This window comes from Saccopteryx leptura, chromosome 2, assembly GCF_036850995.1.
Source record: "Saccopteryx leptura isolate mSacLep1 chromosome 2, mSacLep1_pri_phased_curated, whole genome shotgun sequence".
In the NCBI taxonomy this organism is placed as follows: Eukaryota; Metazoa; Chordata; class Mammalia; order Chiroptera; family Emballonuridae; genus Saccopteryx; species Saccopteryx leptura.
The window spans coordinates 190,534,038-190,552,725 of NC_089504.1; the positions used below are offsets into that span (position 1 = coordinate 190,534,038).

Here is an 18,688-nt window from a genome sequence, read left to right on the forward strand (position 1 = left end):
CTTCCTCTAAGCTTGTCTTCCTCGTGACTCTCCTGCTCTCTGGTTGGCCTAAATCCCAGGGCATAGGTGGGCAGGGATGCAGGGTCAGTGAAAAATGGAAGAGGAATACATTTTCTTAAGACTCTACTCATCTCTTCATCCTCAGTACTTTTAGGGACTTTACTCCTAATAGTAGCCTCACATGGCATCAACATTCCACAATGGTTATGAATTTTGAGCCTAGTGCTCTAGGTCTAAACTAACTCCACAGTTTACTAGCTATGTGGCTTGGGCAAGGTATTTAGTGCCTTGGGTTCCTCACCTGTCAAAGGGGGTTCAAATACCCTCATATATTTATTATTGGGGTAAAATGTTTACAAAGCATCTAGAGCAGAACCTGGCACATAGTCAAGCATATATAAAGACTGGGGTTCATTTTTTTAAAGCTGGCAGGTAGTGTAAAAGATGTATGTAGACACTATTACCTTTCATGGAAATTCCTTCAATGGCCTATATAAATTGTATTCTTTGAAATACTACTGAGAACTTATTTAATTGAGTGTCTGGTGAAAGATTAGGCTTGTATTTAGAGACCATACTGTGTTGAGAGTATATATCTTTAAACTTTAAAATTGCATTCAGAACAGAGAGGTACTCCCACAGTGACAGCTCATAAAGGACATCTGAGATGGCCCAAGAAGCAACAGATGCCCCTCATCCTTTCCACACTCATTCTGTGGAGCACATGCAGAATGAAATGCTGGGCAAAATTTCCTATTGCTTTTATTAAATAAATCACTCTCGGCTCTCACTCTCTGTGCATGTGGCTGCATTTGTAAGTTAATTGCATGCTTGAGATAACTTCACTGTAAATTGCAGGAAAATTCCACTAACCAGAAATTAGAAGAACAGCACAGCCAAGTTACCATGGGGCCTTGGTGTGGGAAACAGGCTGTAAGCTAGCAAGGTTGTTATAGCCTAGGTTTAGCTTAAGACTAAGCCTTTCCCACTCTTTTAATACTAAGATCTCTTAACACTAAGGTCTCTTAATACTAAGATCTTTTAATACTAAGATCTTTTCAACACTAAGCTTTTCCCCACACCCTTGACTGTTGCATGATGTGGGGTGGTGCACTCTTATGAGGAATCCAATTTATGCCTCAAATGAGTGGCTTTGTATCAGAGACTTCCATGTTTGTATATTGGCTTAAAGGCTTTAATTGTCTATGCTATATAATAAAGCAAAGACTGGGGGCTCTTGTTCTCTGATCTTGCCATCAGCATTGCAGAGGCCTCCCGATCCCATCTTCTTTTCTCAGTGAGTCTATTTTCTTAATTCTGTACCATTCTCCCTCAGGACCTGGAATTACTAGTTGCACTGGTTCACAGCAAGTGGCACCCAATGTGGGGCCTGGGTACAAGAATACTGAACTAAAAACAGATGAGAGTACTCCCCAAGTGTGCCCAGTGAGTAAAGAAAGTTTTTGGGGAGAGTATAGTTGTGAGTAATAAATTATGGGACAATTCGGGTCAAAAGTAGGGATCTTTTTGTAAGAAGAATTATGCAGCTAGAATGCTTTACACAATATATTCAAGATGTATGCCCCTGGTCCCCAAAGAAGAAAATGGTTAGTTCTGCTAACGGGGAGCAAGTAGATAAAGTTCTGAAAAGGCAGTGGTGTGAGGAGACTATGGAAGGTGGTTCTGTACTTTGTGGCTTAGGAGCCAAGGAATGTGGGACAGTGTGGCTGCTCCTAGTTCTCTCCAGCTGCTTGGTCTGCCACTCAGCTAAAATTGAGGTAGAAGAGAAGTCCTTCCATGGTCTTCCTGAGCCATCAGTTACAGCAACTATGGAATTTGAGAATGGTTAGGAGACTCAGCTCTTAAAGTTATAGCTTTTCCTGTTTTGTCTGATTGTCTTTAAAGTGTTAGCAACAATCCTCTGAACTATTATTTTGTTTCTTTTCTATTTTTGCCTGGAAATTAAGGCAGGAGGCCCCTGGTGGATTTGACTGCAAAATCTCTCATGCAGCTGCTGAGAGCAAATTTTCTCAGGGAGATTTTGTTTAGTCCCATCCTTCAGTCCCTCTGTCAGAAAATGCCCTGACTAAAATCAGGCAGGCATCTTTCTACTCAGGTTGTGCCCTAAAATCCCAGGTCTCTCTCTGGGGTTTTTTTGGTTCATCTAATTCTTGTTTCTATTTAGTCTTTGTTTAATGTTGTCTAAAATGTGTCTGTTTTTAAGGGCTAAATTAAGTTCTTGCATGCAAAAATTGGAAATGCTGGCTCTAATATTGAAAAAATAAAATGATTTTAGAACTTGTAAGGAGCACTCATTTAAATTTAAATAAAATGGAATGTAGATCCTTAAGACTTACTAATTTGGTTCATGCATTGTGAGGTGTGTTCAGAGTTAGGAGCCAAATAGCAATTCAAGTATTAGGATCAATCAAAGTTATATGTTATACTTGTGTTTTTGTGCATAAATTGTCTTGTTTATGTGTAAAGCTATACTCAGGTAGATAAAACAAAGGAATTGAGCAAAATTAAGCAGGGCCCTAATAAGCCATTTCAAGAATTTGTCTAAAGCTGCTTCAGGCAGTTAGAAGAATAGTATAAAAATGTTAATTCTGCTTCTCAGGCCACACCCTGCAAAAAGGGCCCCAAGGAAATCAGGATTTGGATTCTCTGATTTTGCCTATTAAAATCAAAGGATAGGTCAGGAATGCCCTGAAATAGAGCTAACAATACAAGGGCATAAGTTCACAAGACTCTTAGATACAGGAGCTAATGTATCTGTTATTGCTGAGCAACATTAGCATTCTTCCTAGCCCACTTATAAAGCAGTCTCTGAGCTGTGAGGCATAGGACAAAGTAAGTACCCCCAACAAAGCTCTAGTTTTTTGCAGTGGAAAGATAAAGAAGGTCATACTGGACTTTTTCAACCTTATGTGCTCCCTGGATTGCCAGTTAATTTGTGGGGTAGAGATGTTTTGAAAAATATGGGAGCATTGCTTGTCAGTCCTAATAATTTAGTCAGTGTTCAAATCCTTAATCAGGAATTTTTGCCCACTAAGGGACTAGAGAAAGAACGGGGAATTCTCACCCCCATAGAAGTGGCATTCAATACCAGAAGGTGTGGATCAGGGTATCAAAATTTAGTATAGGGATCTTGGTAGCTCCTGATACTCCAGTAATGCATTGTGCAGACCCAATTACTTATAAATCAGATGATCCTGTATGGGTAGACCAATGGCCCCTCTCTCAGGAGAAACTTAAGGCAGCTGTCAATTGGTATAAGAGCAGTTACAGCTTGGGCAATTGAACCTTCTAACAGCCCATGGAATATGCCTATATTTGTTATTAAAAAAATCAGGAAACTGGAGGCTATTACAAAATTTGAGAGCAATAAATAAAACTATGAAAATTATAGGTCCTCTCCAGTCAGTACTCCCCTCTCCTAATGCATTCCATTGGATTTTCACCTTATTATTATTGATTTGAAGGATTGCTTTTTTACTATTCCTTTAAGCCAGGGGTCTCAAACTCAACTCAGCATGTGGGCCGCAGAGCAAGATCACAGCCATTCGGCGGGCCACACTGGGTCTACAAAAGGCAACTGTTACGCAACACTTTTCTCACTGCAGTTGAAAACAAACAAAAAAATCAGTACAAAATTGTTCGGCGGGCCGCATGCGGCCCGTGGGCCACGAGTTTGAGACCCTGCTTAAGCCCTCATGATTGCAAGCATTTTGCATTCAGTGTTTCTTCATTCAATTTCCAGGCTCCCATGGAGCGATACCAGTGGAGAGTTTTGCCTAAAGGTATGGCTAACAGTCCTACCTTGTGTCAAAAATATGTTGCTCATGCTGTTTCTCCAGTACAAGGCAGCAACCTAAGGCATACATAATTCATTATATGGGTAATATTCTTATCATTCATTTAGATAAAGACACTGCTTACCATTTTACAACAACTAGAATATTCTTTGAAAGAATCAGGACTTTATATAGCTCTTGAAAAGGTACAGCAGTCCTTGTCTTTCTCTTATTTAGGACAAATTATTGAGAAACAACAAATTTGTCCACAGAAATTAGAAATCAGGATGGATCATTTGCAAACTTTAAATGATTTTCAGAAATTGTTAGGAGACATCAATTGGCTTAGACCTTCCTTGAAATTAACTACTGGGGAACTGAAACCACTTTTTGATATTCTTAAACATTTTTTATTTGAACCAGCCTCCCCTCAGCAACTTAGAGCTGTGGGACAACAAGCTTTATAGCTTGTAAAAAAGGCCTTGCAACAAGCACAAATAAAACACAAAAATCCTGAAGAACCAATTGCCTTACTAATTTGTCCTTCAAGTTACACTCCCATGGGATCATTGTGGCAAGCTTCAGGTCCTACTGAATGGATTCATTTAGCTGTTGCTCCTAAGAAAGTTTTATCTCCATATTTTGATCTTGTCTCATCCTTGATTATCAAGGGACATAGGCGACTTTTACAGCTTATATGTTTTGAGCCTCAACTTATTGTTCCTTTTTCAAAAGATCAACAACAATGGCTCTGGGAAACTTCTACTAAATGGTAAATTTCTTTTGCAAATTTTACAGGTCAAATTGACTCTCACTACCCAGCTGATAAAATAGTTCAATTTTCATTAGTTACTACATTTGTCTTTCCTAAGACAATTTTTAATGAACCCATTCCTGAAGCACGTACAGTCCAGCTCAGGAATAGCAGGCTTAATAATCAATGGACAAGTTTATACTGAAACAGTCACCTTAAAATCAGCTCAAAGGGTAGAATTACATGCCATTATCATGGTTTTTCAGCATTTTCCATGTTCCTCCCTTAATCTGTATACAGACAGCATATATTTACTTATGGTTGTTTCCACTATAGAGACTGCTGTCTTAGGGACAACTGCTGATGAGGAACTATTTCAACAATTTCTCCTTCTTCAAAGACTTGACATCAACATAGAGGTCCATGTTTTATAGGACATATTTGAGCTCACTCCATACTCCTTGGAGCTTTAGCACAAGGGAATGCTAAAAGCTGATCAAGCTACTTAAAAGAAGATTATTGGAGCAACCATGTCAGATCAAGCAATTCAGTCTCATACTATTTATCACCAGAATGCTGCAGCCCTGCATAAACAGTTTCAACTCTCTCGGGAGGCAGCACAGCAGATTGTTAAATCCTGTCCAAATGTCCTATACTACAATCTGTCCCTTCATTTGAAGTTAACCCTCGAGGACTCCTACTGGGGCAACTTTGGCAAATGGATGTTACTCATATACCCTCATTTGGCAAACAATCCTTTGTCCACGTTACAGTGGATACTTATTCTGGATTTATAGTAGCCTCTGCCAGAACAAGTAAGGCTACTAAGCATGTTTATCTCATTGTTTGTACGTATTTTACTTCCTAAACTGATTCAATACTCCTACATATGTAGGAAAAGCATTTACTATATTTTGTCAAACCTTTTAAATTGTGGGTATTTTTTACAATCTTTAAAGTCAAGGTATTATTAAAATGTACCCAGCAATTATTTAAAGGTCAATTTTAAAAAATATGAAAGGGGGAGTCATATCCTGGAACTCCTGCAAATCTTCCCTATCATGCTTTCTACTTGATCCAGCTAATAATGCTGTTTTGTCTTTTTTCAATTAGCTCCAGAAATACAGAAAAAGTTTATATAGGCAGATGAGGACTCAACCCCCTCAGCAAGATCTTCTGAACATGGCTTTTAAGGTCTATAATGACCTGTGGTGGCACAGTGGATAAAGCGTCGACCTGGAAATGCTGAGGTCGCCGGTTTGAAACCCTGGGCTTGCCTGGTCAAGGCACATATGGGAGTTGATGCTTCCAGCTCCTCCCCCCTTCTGTCTTTCCTCTCTCTCTGTCTCTCCCTCTCCTCTCTAAAATGAATAAAAAAAAAAAAGATGGTATTTAAAAAAAAAAAAAAAAGGTTAAGGTCTATAATGACCAAAAGGAACAGAAAAGGCAGACAAAGCCCAAAAAGAGATCAGGCAAAATACCAGCTTTTGGCATATGCCCTTAAAGGCTCCTATGCCCTGAAGGGGTCTCATAGGACTCCATCAGGGATGGAGAATGAAAAGAAAGGTCATTGAGCTTCCAGCCCCCACCAGGGTTGTACCTTTGCTGTGGGAAAAAGGGACACTGGAAGGTAGGCTGCTCCCTTGCTCCTCTAAAGGAGGGCTCAGTCTCTTCCAGCCCTGCTCCAGCCACCTGTGACTTGACCTTGCCCAGCCTGCTGGGACTTGCCACTGAAGGCTAAAGGTGCCCAGGACCATCGGCCCCATCACACATCACAGTGGACAAGCCTAGGGTATTTCTTCCAAGTAGCAGGTAAACTGCTCTCATTTCTTATGGACATGAGGGCCATTTACTATGCCTTGCCTTAATATTTGGGTTTTTATTTATCCCTCGAAGATCTCTGCTGTAGGTGTTGACAGTTTTACTTTCTGCTGCTTTGTTTAATATATAGTCTCTTTTATTCCTCCTGCCTCAATGCTCCATGCCTATTTTAGGCTGGGACCTACTCCTAATTTAGAGCTCTCTTTCTTTTTTTTTGTTTACTTCTGTTATAAATTTATCTCTGCCACCCAGCATAGTGTATCCCAAGGTTCTCCTCATCACCCCATGGCTGAAAAACTCCAGGAAGGGGCCCCGTTGTCTCATCTCTCCAGGCTGAAAAGAACAGGGGCTCCATCTCCACACATGCCTGCAGATGGCCCTTCTAGTTTACCTGAACCATATCCAGAAACCCAGAATTGACATTAGGCTTGAGACAAAGGTTTAATGTGCTGGAAGCAGTGGTCATTGGACTTGGAGGCTAACTGCAGAGTGTGAAAGTGTGGCAACAGTTCCAGTGCCATGCAAACTTTCCCTGGATGTGTTGCTGGACTCCTGAACTTTTTCTGGATGTGTTTCCTGAACTCCTGCTCCTTGTGACAGCTCTCAATGACTGAACTGAGGTTGCGTTGCATTTGCAGGGAATGCAGAATGGTGATGTGTCAGCATGGACTTGGTGAACATGTTAAGGGCATTCAAAACAGCAAAGACTCTATTATAGACCCTGTTATATTGGCTAAGAATTTGCTTAAGGGTTTTAATCCCTGTACGTATTAAGACACTTGTTTAAGTATCTGTTAACATTGGCTATGCTAATTTTCTGTTTATTCTGTATTTTTCCTATCTGCCTCTGTATTAGAATCTGGGAAATAAAATGAATGCAAAACTCAGCACATGAGCTAAATTTAAAAAATATAAAAAAGGGGCATATGTGAGAAACAGGCTGTAAACTGGCAAAGTCATTATAGCCTAAGTCTTAGTTTAAGACTAAGCCTTTCCCACTCTTTTAATACTAAGATCTTTTTTTATTTCATTTTATTTATTTTATATTTTAATTATTCATTTTAGAGAGAGGGGACAGAGAAAGAGAGGGAGAGAGAGAGAGAGAGAGAGAGAGAGAGAAGGGGGGAGGAGCAGCAGAAAGCATCAACTCTCATATGTGCCCTGACCAGGGAAGCCCAGGGTTTCAAACCATCAACCTCAGTGTTCCAGGTTGACACATTACCCATGGTGTCACTGCAGGTCAGGCAATACTAAGATCTTTTATTTTTAACACTAAGATCTTTGGATACTAAGATCTTTTCAACACTAAGCTTTTCCCTACACCCTTGACTGTTGCATGATGTGGGGTGGTGCACTCTTATGAGGAATCCAATTTATGCCTCAGATGAGTGACTTTGTATCAGAGACTTTCCTATTTGTATATTGACTTAAAGGCTTTAATTGTCTATGCTATATAATAAAGCAAAGAAGGGGGGCTCTCGCTCTCTGATCTTGCCATCAGCATTGCAGAGGCCTCCCGATCCCATCTTCTTTTCTCAGTGAGTCTTTTTTCTTAATTCTGCACTGTTCTCCCTCAGGACCTGGAATTACTAGCTGCACTGGCTCACGGCACCTTGGTGAAGTCATTAAACCTCCTCGGCCATTATATGATTGTTAAGGTCTCTACAGTACAGATGGTCTGTGATTTTATTAGGCTCAGAAGGAAGCTGATGAAAATAATCAGATATTTAATTTGTGCCACTTTTCTACTCTCTTTGGGCTGTTAATTGAATGAGAAGTACAGTGGAACTTTATTAGTTCAGCTGTGGGAATAGAGGGAGGATTGCCTGCTTTGAAATGTTATCATCTACAAGTTCAATGTTCAAGTTCATGCTCACATCCTGTCAAGATTTATCTGGCCACATACTCATAGGCAGCATGCTTTATTTCACTGTTACTAATTTAGAGATTGTATAAGAACAGGGCAAGTATTGAGGTCATCCTCTGAACTGAGGGTAGGACCAGTTTCTCTGGTTGGTTTAGCAAAGAAACCCAGCCAAGAAGGTAAGCATTCCTTTCCATGGCCAGGAAAAGAGAGGAAACCAGGCAGCAGGTCTAAAAGATGTTTTCTGTGTTCTCTCTTTCCTTCATTGCCCTTTTCTGTTTGGTTTCCATGGGAATCTACTTGGGGGAAATCTGGCATGTTTGTTGCTTGTTCCTTTATTTTTTTGTGGCATGGAGAAAAGGAGATGAATATAGAAAAGAGAAAAATAAGTTTAGGGTTGACACTGCTTTTTAAGGCTCAAATTAAATTCTGGAAAAACCTAATACTCTTTGATAAGACTTTTTGAGACAAAAATAAGGAAAGATCTTATTTGAATCTGTCAAGCCACAATCTTACTCTATGCCAGTGATGTTCAACCAGTGTGTCACAAGAAAAACATGCAGTGCCTTACTATTTAGTCAGGGGCACTGACCTCTTTTCCCTTAGATTGTCAAATAAAAAAAAATAAAAACAGCCATCTGGTATGAATGAATCAAAACTATACCTATATTTTTGTCAGTTCAGCAAAAAAGATGTTTTTGGTGTGTTGCAGATTTTTGGTAATCGGTTTATGCATGCTATGAGATGAAAAAGGCTGAAAATTGCTGCTCTTTGCACATTTCCAAAGGTCTTCCTTTTTCCTCTCTGTTGGACACCAAGTTCACTTTCTGAGGTCATGTTTTTCTGCTAATGGCTACATTGTGTCATTTGTTTCTCTTGCAGAAAGTGTCAAAAAAGACCTCAAAGTCTGGAGAAACATGACCTTTTAAGGAATACAAAAGTATACCTCCTGCTACATGTTTTTTTCTTACTAACGTCTGATAACTGGGACACATGGCCCTGGGCCTACAGAAAGTCAATTGACTATCAAACTGTTCATCATGCATTACCTGTTCAGACTGGTCTTGGGACAAAAAGATCTTTCACAAGCCAGGGACCTCTTCTTCTTAGATGACTCTGAGATTGAAGATAGCCTGACAGAAGCTTTGGAGCAAATTAAAATAATTAGTTCATCTTCAGTAAGTAAACTCATTTTTAGACTAGATCCCTGACATGACCTATTTATTCTAGAGCCAAATAATTGTACTATCCTGGGGGAAAGGGTCTGTGCAGGAAAAAGAGGAAGGATTACTAATATTGGTCTCTCTGTGGTATAATTGACATCTAAGGAGTAATACCAGGAAAAGTCATTGATTGATTTTTGCCCACTTGTGGAGACCAGAACTCTGGAAATTGCAGACCAAAGTTTAATTCTCAAAAAAAGGTTTTCTAAAGGTTATCTCTAAGTCCTTGAAATGACATGGAAAGGAAAGAGAGAAAATCCAGGGGAGAGCAGACCTGCCAGGCTACACTGATGTTTACAGCATCAGTAAACAAAGCAGGGTGTGCATGGAGGCTGAATAATAAAAGAAGGCAAGATGACACTCTTGCCGTGCAAGTAATATGAGACAAGGACAACCACCACTCTGCTGCTAGAAGGGACAGTTGCCCAGGGCTTGATAATGCTTATTCTCTTTGCTTCTATATCATCTCTGGGTTTGTTTGTTTTTTAAAATTTTTTTCCTTTGTTTCTTTTTCTACATCCTCATCCCCTTACCATTTAATTCACCTCACCAATTATTAGCCCCCAAGGTTAACAGACAAATTTATATATTTATATATATTTATATATAGTCAAGTCATTTATATATTTATATATTGACCATATTTATATATAGTTAAGTTTATATATTCTAGAAATACTTTCCCAAAGGGGGTAATATGGAGTGTCTGGTGTGCTTTGATCTTGACCTTCCTGATCATGCTTAGGCCCTTCATGAGACTGGTCCCATCTCAAAGGCCAAGGCCACCAAGTACCCTATCATATTCTCCCAGCTTAAGAGCATTCACCAACATGTGACATAAACATGCATGGGGCAGAGGAAAGAGGCAATAGGCCGAAAAATACCAAACAACAAATGTGTACACACTCAAAAGGAACAGCTTTCTTCCATGACATAAGAAAGGAATGTTTAAAAGGCTTTCTGGCAACCTGGGCATCTTCCTTCTCCAGCCTGTATGTGTATCCTCTCATGGCTGTCACTAACCTGCCACATCCCCGCAGTGGTGGGTGAAATCACAGCCCAAACATTCTTCTTTTCTCAGGTAATGCCTTTGACAGCAATTATGTGTCCATATTTTTTCCAGAATATTAATCAACTTAGTTTGGCTCAAAACACCAAGTTTTCCTGGTAGATTTCCACTTTCTGGGTAAGATTTATGTGCTATTTCTAGCAGTCTATTCTTCATACTCCTCTGGAAATAAATTGGGTGAATGTGCCACTGATTTTCATCTAATCTAATAGCATGTATATATTTCTAATAAATATTATATTATTTATAGTATTTATTAGATATAATAAATCATTATGTTTTTTCTAGTAATACAATATTATGTATATCTACAGTCCCTGAAATCTATTTCCACTAGAGGTCACTAGTGTCAGTGATATTTTTTTCATGGTTGTTTCTTTCCTTTTTCAATTGCTTTGTCTCACAGATGTTAAATTTAGAATTTTAGGGCTGTAGAGTTCTGTGTTATGTGTCCCACTGTTCACTGTTAACCACAAGAGCTGGCGGGTCCCTTGTCATTAGAAGCACTGGCCATCCTTTAAACCTTCCAGTGAGCATGCCACCAGACCAACAGGTCTCCTGTGTTCTTCATATACTGACTTCTTCATGTCTCATTCTTCCATTTCTCTATCTGCAACCAGGGCACAGGGCATATGGGTGGCATAATAAAAATTATCATTTTTCAGGGGAATCATGCAAATCAACCCAATTTTTAAATTCAGTAGCCATTCTGATCAATCCAATATTTAACTTTCCGGATCAATCCTAGTTATAAATATGTCCCTTTGTGGAATTCCTTTTCCCTTTCTATTTCTTTAAGAGCCAGTTCAAGTTTTATTATTTCTTACATAATCTCTAGTGGTTTTAAAAAGACATAGTTGCCTTATTGCATTATATTTTGTCCTTATAAAACCTCATCTATTCATATAACTTCAAGTGAAATCTCTACATGAGAGAATTCCAAATCTGTTTTTAGGCTTGACATCTCTCCCTAAGCTTCAAGCTCATAGTAGTTGATACCCAACACCTTAAAATTAATGTCTTAATCAGCAGTTATCATCTCCTTCCAGTTATAGTAATAGTGTCATTTTCCTAGATCTCCACGTTTGAAACCTAAAGTCCCTCTTGACCCCTTTCTCTCTCTCTGCTCTTGCCCTGTGTGTTCTGTAGACAACACCAGAGAAATGCCTCCTCATATGCACCTCACTTCCTGCTGCTGTCACCCTGGCTCAGGCCTCAAAACAACTAATCTCCCTGACTTTGGTTCCATTTTTCTCTAGTTCACTTACCAACAATGACCAGATTAAACTTCCTAAACCTATCACCATAACTGTTTGGTCACTGTCCTAAAGCCAGATAGTGCAGTTTTGGTTTTATTCCCCAAACCTTTGAACCATTTTATATCTTTAGTATTATGTTACTGTAGTTATGTAGACTTTTTCTGTTGCTTATGACAAATGAATCATAACTGACAAAGAGATACCTGTTCACTGTTTAAATTGTTCGCATGTTTCTGCTCTCAGCCAGATGAAATCCATTCTTTGTATTTTCTATGCATTGTTCTTTGTTCTTTTCTTTGCCTCTCAAATTAAAAGAATCTAACCTCTGCTCATACAAAAAAAAACTTTAAACATATGAAGACAGTTTTAATCTCATCTTAGACTTCTCTCTTCCCAGCTAAACATTCTCAGTGCCTCGTGTTTTTCCTTAACAAGGAAAGGGACCCACGACAGGCAAAGGCTACATCACCTCCTATTTTCAGTCTCAATTTTGGCAACTCAATTTTGTCCTGCTATCCAAATCATACTATCCAAATGCAAAACTCAGAAGTATAAATTAGAATGCTGACTTGTTAATTTACAATGTAAAATAAAACTCATGAGAATTAGCATCTCTGTGTGCTCTATGCTGTTCTCTCCAAGTCTATGTACCAAATCTTTTACTAGACAAGATTGATTAGTTTCCTCCTCCTGTGTTATAGTCACATTTTTGTTCTACCTCTCTGAGATTATATTTAACTCACCTTTGAAGTCATCCATATAGCTTCTTAGATTAGCCCTGTAGCTGGCTGATTTTACTCATACAAGTGGATTTTGTTGTTGTTTTGTTTAATCCTCAAAGGATAATCTTGTTTTCCAGTTCTTGGGGAATGTCTCCTTGTAGCTCCAAAGAACTGTCTGCATTCTCAACATTCTAGTTATCCTCCCCTGGAATCTTCTTAATTTATTATTGTAATGTATCATTGCCTAGTACTTGAACCAATTGCTTAGAACAACTGCTGATACTAATCAGATACTCAATTTTTTTCAATAATAACATCACACAGTTGGCCACATTTATCCTGTGATATGCCAAGATCCTCAGGTTGAATCAACATTTGTAATTGAATAATTTGAAAAAAGTTTTTAAATGAATTATGTCACATTTAAAAAAAATTTCAACAATATTCTTATTTTTAGGCCCTTCTTTCAGGATATTCATACTTTTTTAAAAAATCATGATTCAGTTTGATATATTAGTTATTGACCCTTAAATTTGGTAAACAAAACTCCAATATTTTTCCCAAAGCCATTCACAAAATTATTGAAACATACTAGATCCCACTCTATAGTTCATGCCTTTTTTCTATCAATTACTCCAAAATCACTGGAGAATATTTTGTTCTTTTCCTTTACTTTGAAAATGTGACTTTACACTAAAATTTTACTCCATGTTGCCCTAAATGACTTTAAATGCGTCTTTTCCTTGCAAGTCTTTTCTGGAATACCTTTACCTAATAATCACTCTTCTATCTGGGCTCTCCTCCCAGGCAATTGCAGGCAAGACAGTCTCCTCATCCATTCATCCGCTTCTCCCATTTCCAGCCCCACTTTTCCCGTGATGTTCACTCATGCCTAATTGTTCCATCCATCTTCTAGATCTCTCTAATTTTTTTTTTTTTTTTGTATTTTTCTGAAGCTGGAAACTGGGAAAGACAGTCAGACAGACTCCCACATGCGCCCCACCGGGATCCACCCGGCACGCCCACCAGGGGGCGACACTCTGCCCACCAGGAGGCGATGCTCTGCCCCTCCGGGGTGTTGCTCTGTTGCGACCAGAGCCACTCCAGCGCCTGGGGCAGAGGCCAATGAGCCATCCCAAGCGCCTGGGCCATCTTTGCTCCAATGGAGCCTCGCTGTGGGAGGGGAAGAGAGAGACAGAGAGGAAGGAGAGGGGGAGGAGTGGAGAAGCAGATGGGCGCTTCTCCTGTGTGCCCTGGCCGGGAATTGAATCCGGGACTTCTGCACGCCAGGCTGACGCTCTACCACTGAGCCAACTGGCCAGGGCCTCTCTCTAATTTTTTTTTTATAAAAATAAAAAATATTAGGTACTCAAAAACCACCCAATTTAAGCAATCTGATAAGACTGAAATCACTTGCCTGTCAATCTTTTATCCATTTCTCCTCTCTTTTCTCCCAAAGGTTATCAGTATCTCGATTGTGATATTTATTTATGCATGCTTTTTATTTCTTTGCTACATAATCATGATTCAATACTTAAAGTATTATATTTCATGTTTTTAAACTTTATATCAATGCAGTCATAAGCTCATGTTTTGAGGTTTAGTTATGTTGATGCATGCAGTCCCAATTTATTATTATTATTTTTTTTTTGGTGAGATAGAGTACAGGTATTCTATTATATGACTATGCCACAGTTTGTTTATCCATTCTTTGCTTGATGAACATTTAGTATTTAAACAGTGCTACAGTGAAAATTCTTATAATTAGCAATTTTGGCAAATGTGCTAGTATTTCTAGTATACACCCTTGAAGTGAAATAACTGGTTCGAGGGTTTTATATATTTTCAACTTTCTGGGATATCACCAAACTGCTCTCCAATGTGGTGAAACCAATTTGCACCCCCATCAGCCATGTACAAGAGTTCCATGACTTTACCTTACCCATTGTTGCTTTTATCAGATTTTTAAAGTTTTTGTCACTGTAAGTGAAACAGTATCTGATTGTTGTTAAAAGTTGCAATTCTGCATTACTAGGATGGCTGACCATTTTCTAAATAAGTTTATTTGTTATTTACCATCTGGCTTTTCTCTTCAGTAAAATACTTGTTTATGGTTGAGGTTCTTTTCTTTCCATTTTTCTATTGAGATTTTTAGAAATATGCATTTTCTTATTAATTTGAAGGAGTTTTTTTGCTATCTTTTTTTTTTTTTTGTATTTTTCTGAAGCTGGAAATGGGGAGGCAGTCAGACAGACTCCCGCATGTGCCCGACCAGGATCCACCCAGCACGCCCACCAGGGGGCAATGCTCTGCCCATCCAGGGTGTTGCTCTGTTGCAACCAGAGCCACTCTAGCACCTGAGGCAGAGGCCATGGAGCCATCCCCAGTGCCCGGGCCATCTTTGCTCCAATGGAGCCTTGGCTGTGGGAGGGGAAGAGAGAGACAGAGAGGAAGGGGTGGAGAAGCAAATGGGCGCCTCTCCTGTGTGCCCTGGCCAGGAATCAAATCTGGGGCTTCTGCATGCCAGGCCGACGCTCTACCACTGAGCCAACCGGACAGGGCCAATCTTCTTATACTAATCCTTTGTTACTTGTGCATGTTTCACATCACTTACTTCAAGTACAGCTTGTCTCTCACCTTTTATTATAGTAATTATTGATATCTGGTTGAAAAATTATCTGCAATTTTTTTAAAATTGTTTTGGTTTGTTTTTGTCCTTTAACAATTTTCTATCAGGTTTCTTAAGTTTCATAAATAACTCTGTCAGTATTTTGATTGAAAAATTTTATTACATCTATAAATTAATTTGAAGATTAACAATTTTATTCTATAGTCTTTTTATCTGTAGATTTTGTCTATCCATTTATTTAGCTTTTCTTAAATATCTTTCAATAAAATTTTATAATTTTTTTCTTAAGGATCTTAAGAGTCTTATACATCTTTTTTCAATTTATAAGTATTTTCTATTTTTAGCTGAGATTATAAATGATATCCTTTTTGTGGCAGAGACAGAGATAGTCAGAGAGAGGGACAGATAGGGACAGACAGACAGGAAGGGAGAGAGATGTGAAACATTAATTCTTCATTGTGGTTCCTTAGCTGTTCATTGATTGATTTCTCATATGTGCCTTGACCGGGGGCTACAGCAGACTGAGTGACCCCATGCTCAAACCAGATGAGCTCGTGCTCAAGCTGGCGACCTCAGGTTTTTGAACCTGGGTCCTCCACATTCCAGTCCAACACTCTATCCACTGTGCCACTGCCTGGTCTGGCTAAATGATATCCTTTTTAAAAATTGTATTTAGCAACTATTTTAAGGTTGTTATAGCAGAAATGACACTTGTGTAGTGATCTTGTATCCAGTAGACTCGCTCAAGTCTCTTTTTTTTCAGAGACAGAGAGAGTCAGAGAGAGGAATAGATAGGGACAGACAGACAGGAAGGGAGAGAGATGAGAAGCATTAATCATCAGTTTTTTGTTGCAACACCTTAGTTGTTCATTGATTGCTTTCTCATATGTGCCTTGACTGGGGGGCCACAGCAGACTGAGTAACCCTTTGCTCGATTGAGCCAGTGACCTTGGGTCCAAGCTGATGAGCTTTGCTAAAACCAGATGAGCCCACACTCAAGCTTGTGACCTCGGGCTCTCAAACCTGGGTCTTCCGCATCCCGATATGATGCTCTATCCACTGTGCCACCGCCTGGTCAGGTTCAAGTCTCTTATTAATCCTAATTATTTGTCTATAATTCTCTTCCATTTATTCAATAAATATATTAGGCACATACAATGTTGCAGACACTGTACTGGATGCTGAGAAATCAGGACTGGACAAAATTGACCCCCCCCAAAAAATGTCTGCTATCATTCATTTAATTGGGTTAAACAGAAAATAAAATAAATAAGAAAAATATATAGTATATTAGAAGAGGATAAGTAAGTGCTGTGTAGAAATATAAAGCAGTGCAGAAGGACAACGAATGAGAAGTTTGAATTTTTAAATAGAGCAGAGATGATAGGACATACTGAGAGCTGACATTTAAGCAAACCTTTAAGGAGATGAAGCAGCAATACCTCTAGATACCTGGAGGAAGTCATTTCAGGCCAAAGAAACTACTGGTGCTAAGGCCCTGAAGTCAGGGGAAGCCTGGAGTTTTTGAGAGACAGCAAGGAGGCCAGTGTGTCTGTAACAGAAGGAGCAAAGTAAGGAGGTCAAAGGACAATGGGACTTCCAGCTACTTTTGAGAAGTAGAGGCTGGAGAGCTCTGACCTTAGAAGTAACACAAACTGAGTTTCCTTTTCCTGGTTTGAGAAGAGTCTGTGAAAAGGCAAAAACAGAATTAAGGATGCCAGTTATAATCTGCAATAATCCAGATTAAAAAGAACAGAGATGTCATGACCATTATGGAGCAATAGAGGTGGTTATAAGTGTTCAGATTCTGGATACATTTATGAAAGTGGAACCAAAAAGATTTACTGAGGTAGATGTGGTAGAGAGGGAGAGAGAAAAAGAGAAAATTTCAAAGCTTTTTGGCCTGATAAACTAGAATGATGAAGTTGTCATTAAGTAGGATGGAGGAGACTAAGAGAGGAACTGATTAGGGAAAGAAGGTATGAAGGAATGAGAAGTTGTGTTGTAAACATGTCGTAAGGCCAGTGGCTGCCACCATGGCTATGCAGGTTCTCTTTGGATTCAGGCAGACAGTAAAGAAACAGTGGAGCCAGAAAATGGTGGGCCATTCCATTTATTAAAGTCGCTGTAAGGTATTTTCCCCACTGAGGAAGAAGGAAGGGTGTAGCCACGAAGTGTGGAATAATAAAAGCTTTATTTAGTACAGCGCATCCCGCCCAACAAGATTCTCTGGTCTGGGGGACAGGAGCCAGAGAAGTCGCATGGGGGAAACCAAGTGGGGGAAATTTAAAGGGTTGTTAGGGCAGTCGAGCTAATATGACATGGCAAAATTTCATTGGCTGACAGACGGTCACTCTTTTCCAAAGGACTCCTGAGAAGTTTCTTTTGGTGCTCATGGGTGTGAGCGGTTCTAGCCAAAGTTTTTGGGTCTGGTTCCTCAAGTGACCTTCCCCCATTGCCCACTGACCTCACATTCCAACCTTTTATGTTAGATAAGTGTGCCACTATTCATCTGGCTATTTCCTGCTGGTTAGGGACACCATGGGGAGGGGAGGTCAGAAGGTGGTGGCTTTGAGGAGAGTTGTGAGGAACATCTGTTTGACTGTGACTCAAGAAACTTCGTGGATACAGTCCTGTAAGAATTTTTCAAATAGAGAAGCAAATATGAGTAATATGCTAATAATTAGAAGAGAACTCAGAACAGGGGCAGCCCAGATGAGCATGGGTGGCTGCCATCAGGAGTTAAGCGGGTTGTAGAAGGAGAGGTCCTTGTTCATTTTCTCTTGCAGATGGTAAAGGACCCTGATGCTTTCTTCCATTGGGCCAGTCTCATGGAACAGCATTGCTTCCTGCTTTAGCTCACTCTGGATGCAGGTTTCTGGTGGGAGGGACAGGAGCAACAGTAGGATCTGCACGGCCAAACCTTTTAGTGAGCTGGAGACTGGTAGGGCCCAGTGGTTCTGACTGCCAGCTTCTGCATGGGGGCAGCTTGAGGCAAGAGACATGGTTAGAAATGAGGGTAGTATTAATTATGGAGGAACCCTTGGAAGCAAGGAAGATGTTGTCAGCTGGATAGTTGCTCCAAGACTTTGTGAAATGTCCTGACCCAGGAGGAGTACAGGGCATGATGGCATAACTAAGAATGAGTGTGGAAGGAGATTTCATCCAAACTACATGTCAGAGGTGGCATGCAAAGGAGAAGGGGTCCCATCCATCCCATAACCAAGACCTGTGAGGGAACTAGAGGTCCAGAGTGTGATGGCAAAACAGAGAAGGTAGTCCCCATGTCCACAATAAATGACATGGACTTACCTGCTACTTGGTGAGGGTGATGGGGGGGTCTCCGAGACTGGGCCGTGTCAGTTGTCCATGAGACCTAGGAGTTCTAGCAATGGGCCCACCTGGCTGGCTTGGCCTCCCATTTGGGTGGCTTGTCCTCCACATAGAGGCACTGAGGAAAAGCCTGTTGCCCAAAAGAGGCAATCGCTCCACCAGTGACTGGGCTGCTTGCAGTTAGGGCAGGGCTTAGTGGGCAGCCACGGGCAGAGGC

At 40.0% G+C, this 18,688-nt stretch overlaps 1 protein-coding gene across 1 annotated transcript in view; it reads left to right on the forward strand.

The window, feature by feature from the left end:
* The first annotated feature begins 9,276 nt into the window (after positions 1 to 9,276).
* VEPH1 (ventricular zone expressed PH domain containing 1) overlaps positions 9,277 to 18,688 on the forward strand; it is a 102,642-nt gene continuing 93,230 nt past the window's right edge. Inside the window, exon 1 of the mRNA XM_066365878.1 lies at positions 9,277 to 9,414. Within this exon, the coding sequence (XP_066221975.1) occupies positions 9,277 to 9,414 (138 nt within the window). The remainder of the gene's footprint in view (positions 9,415 to 18,688) is intronic.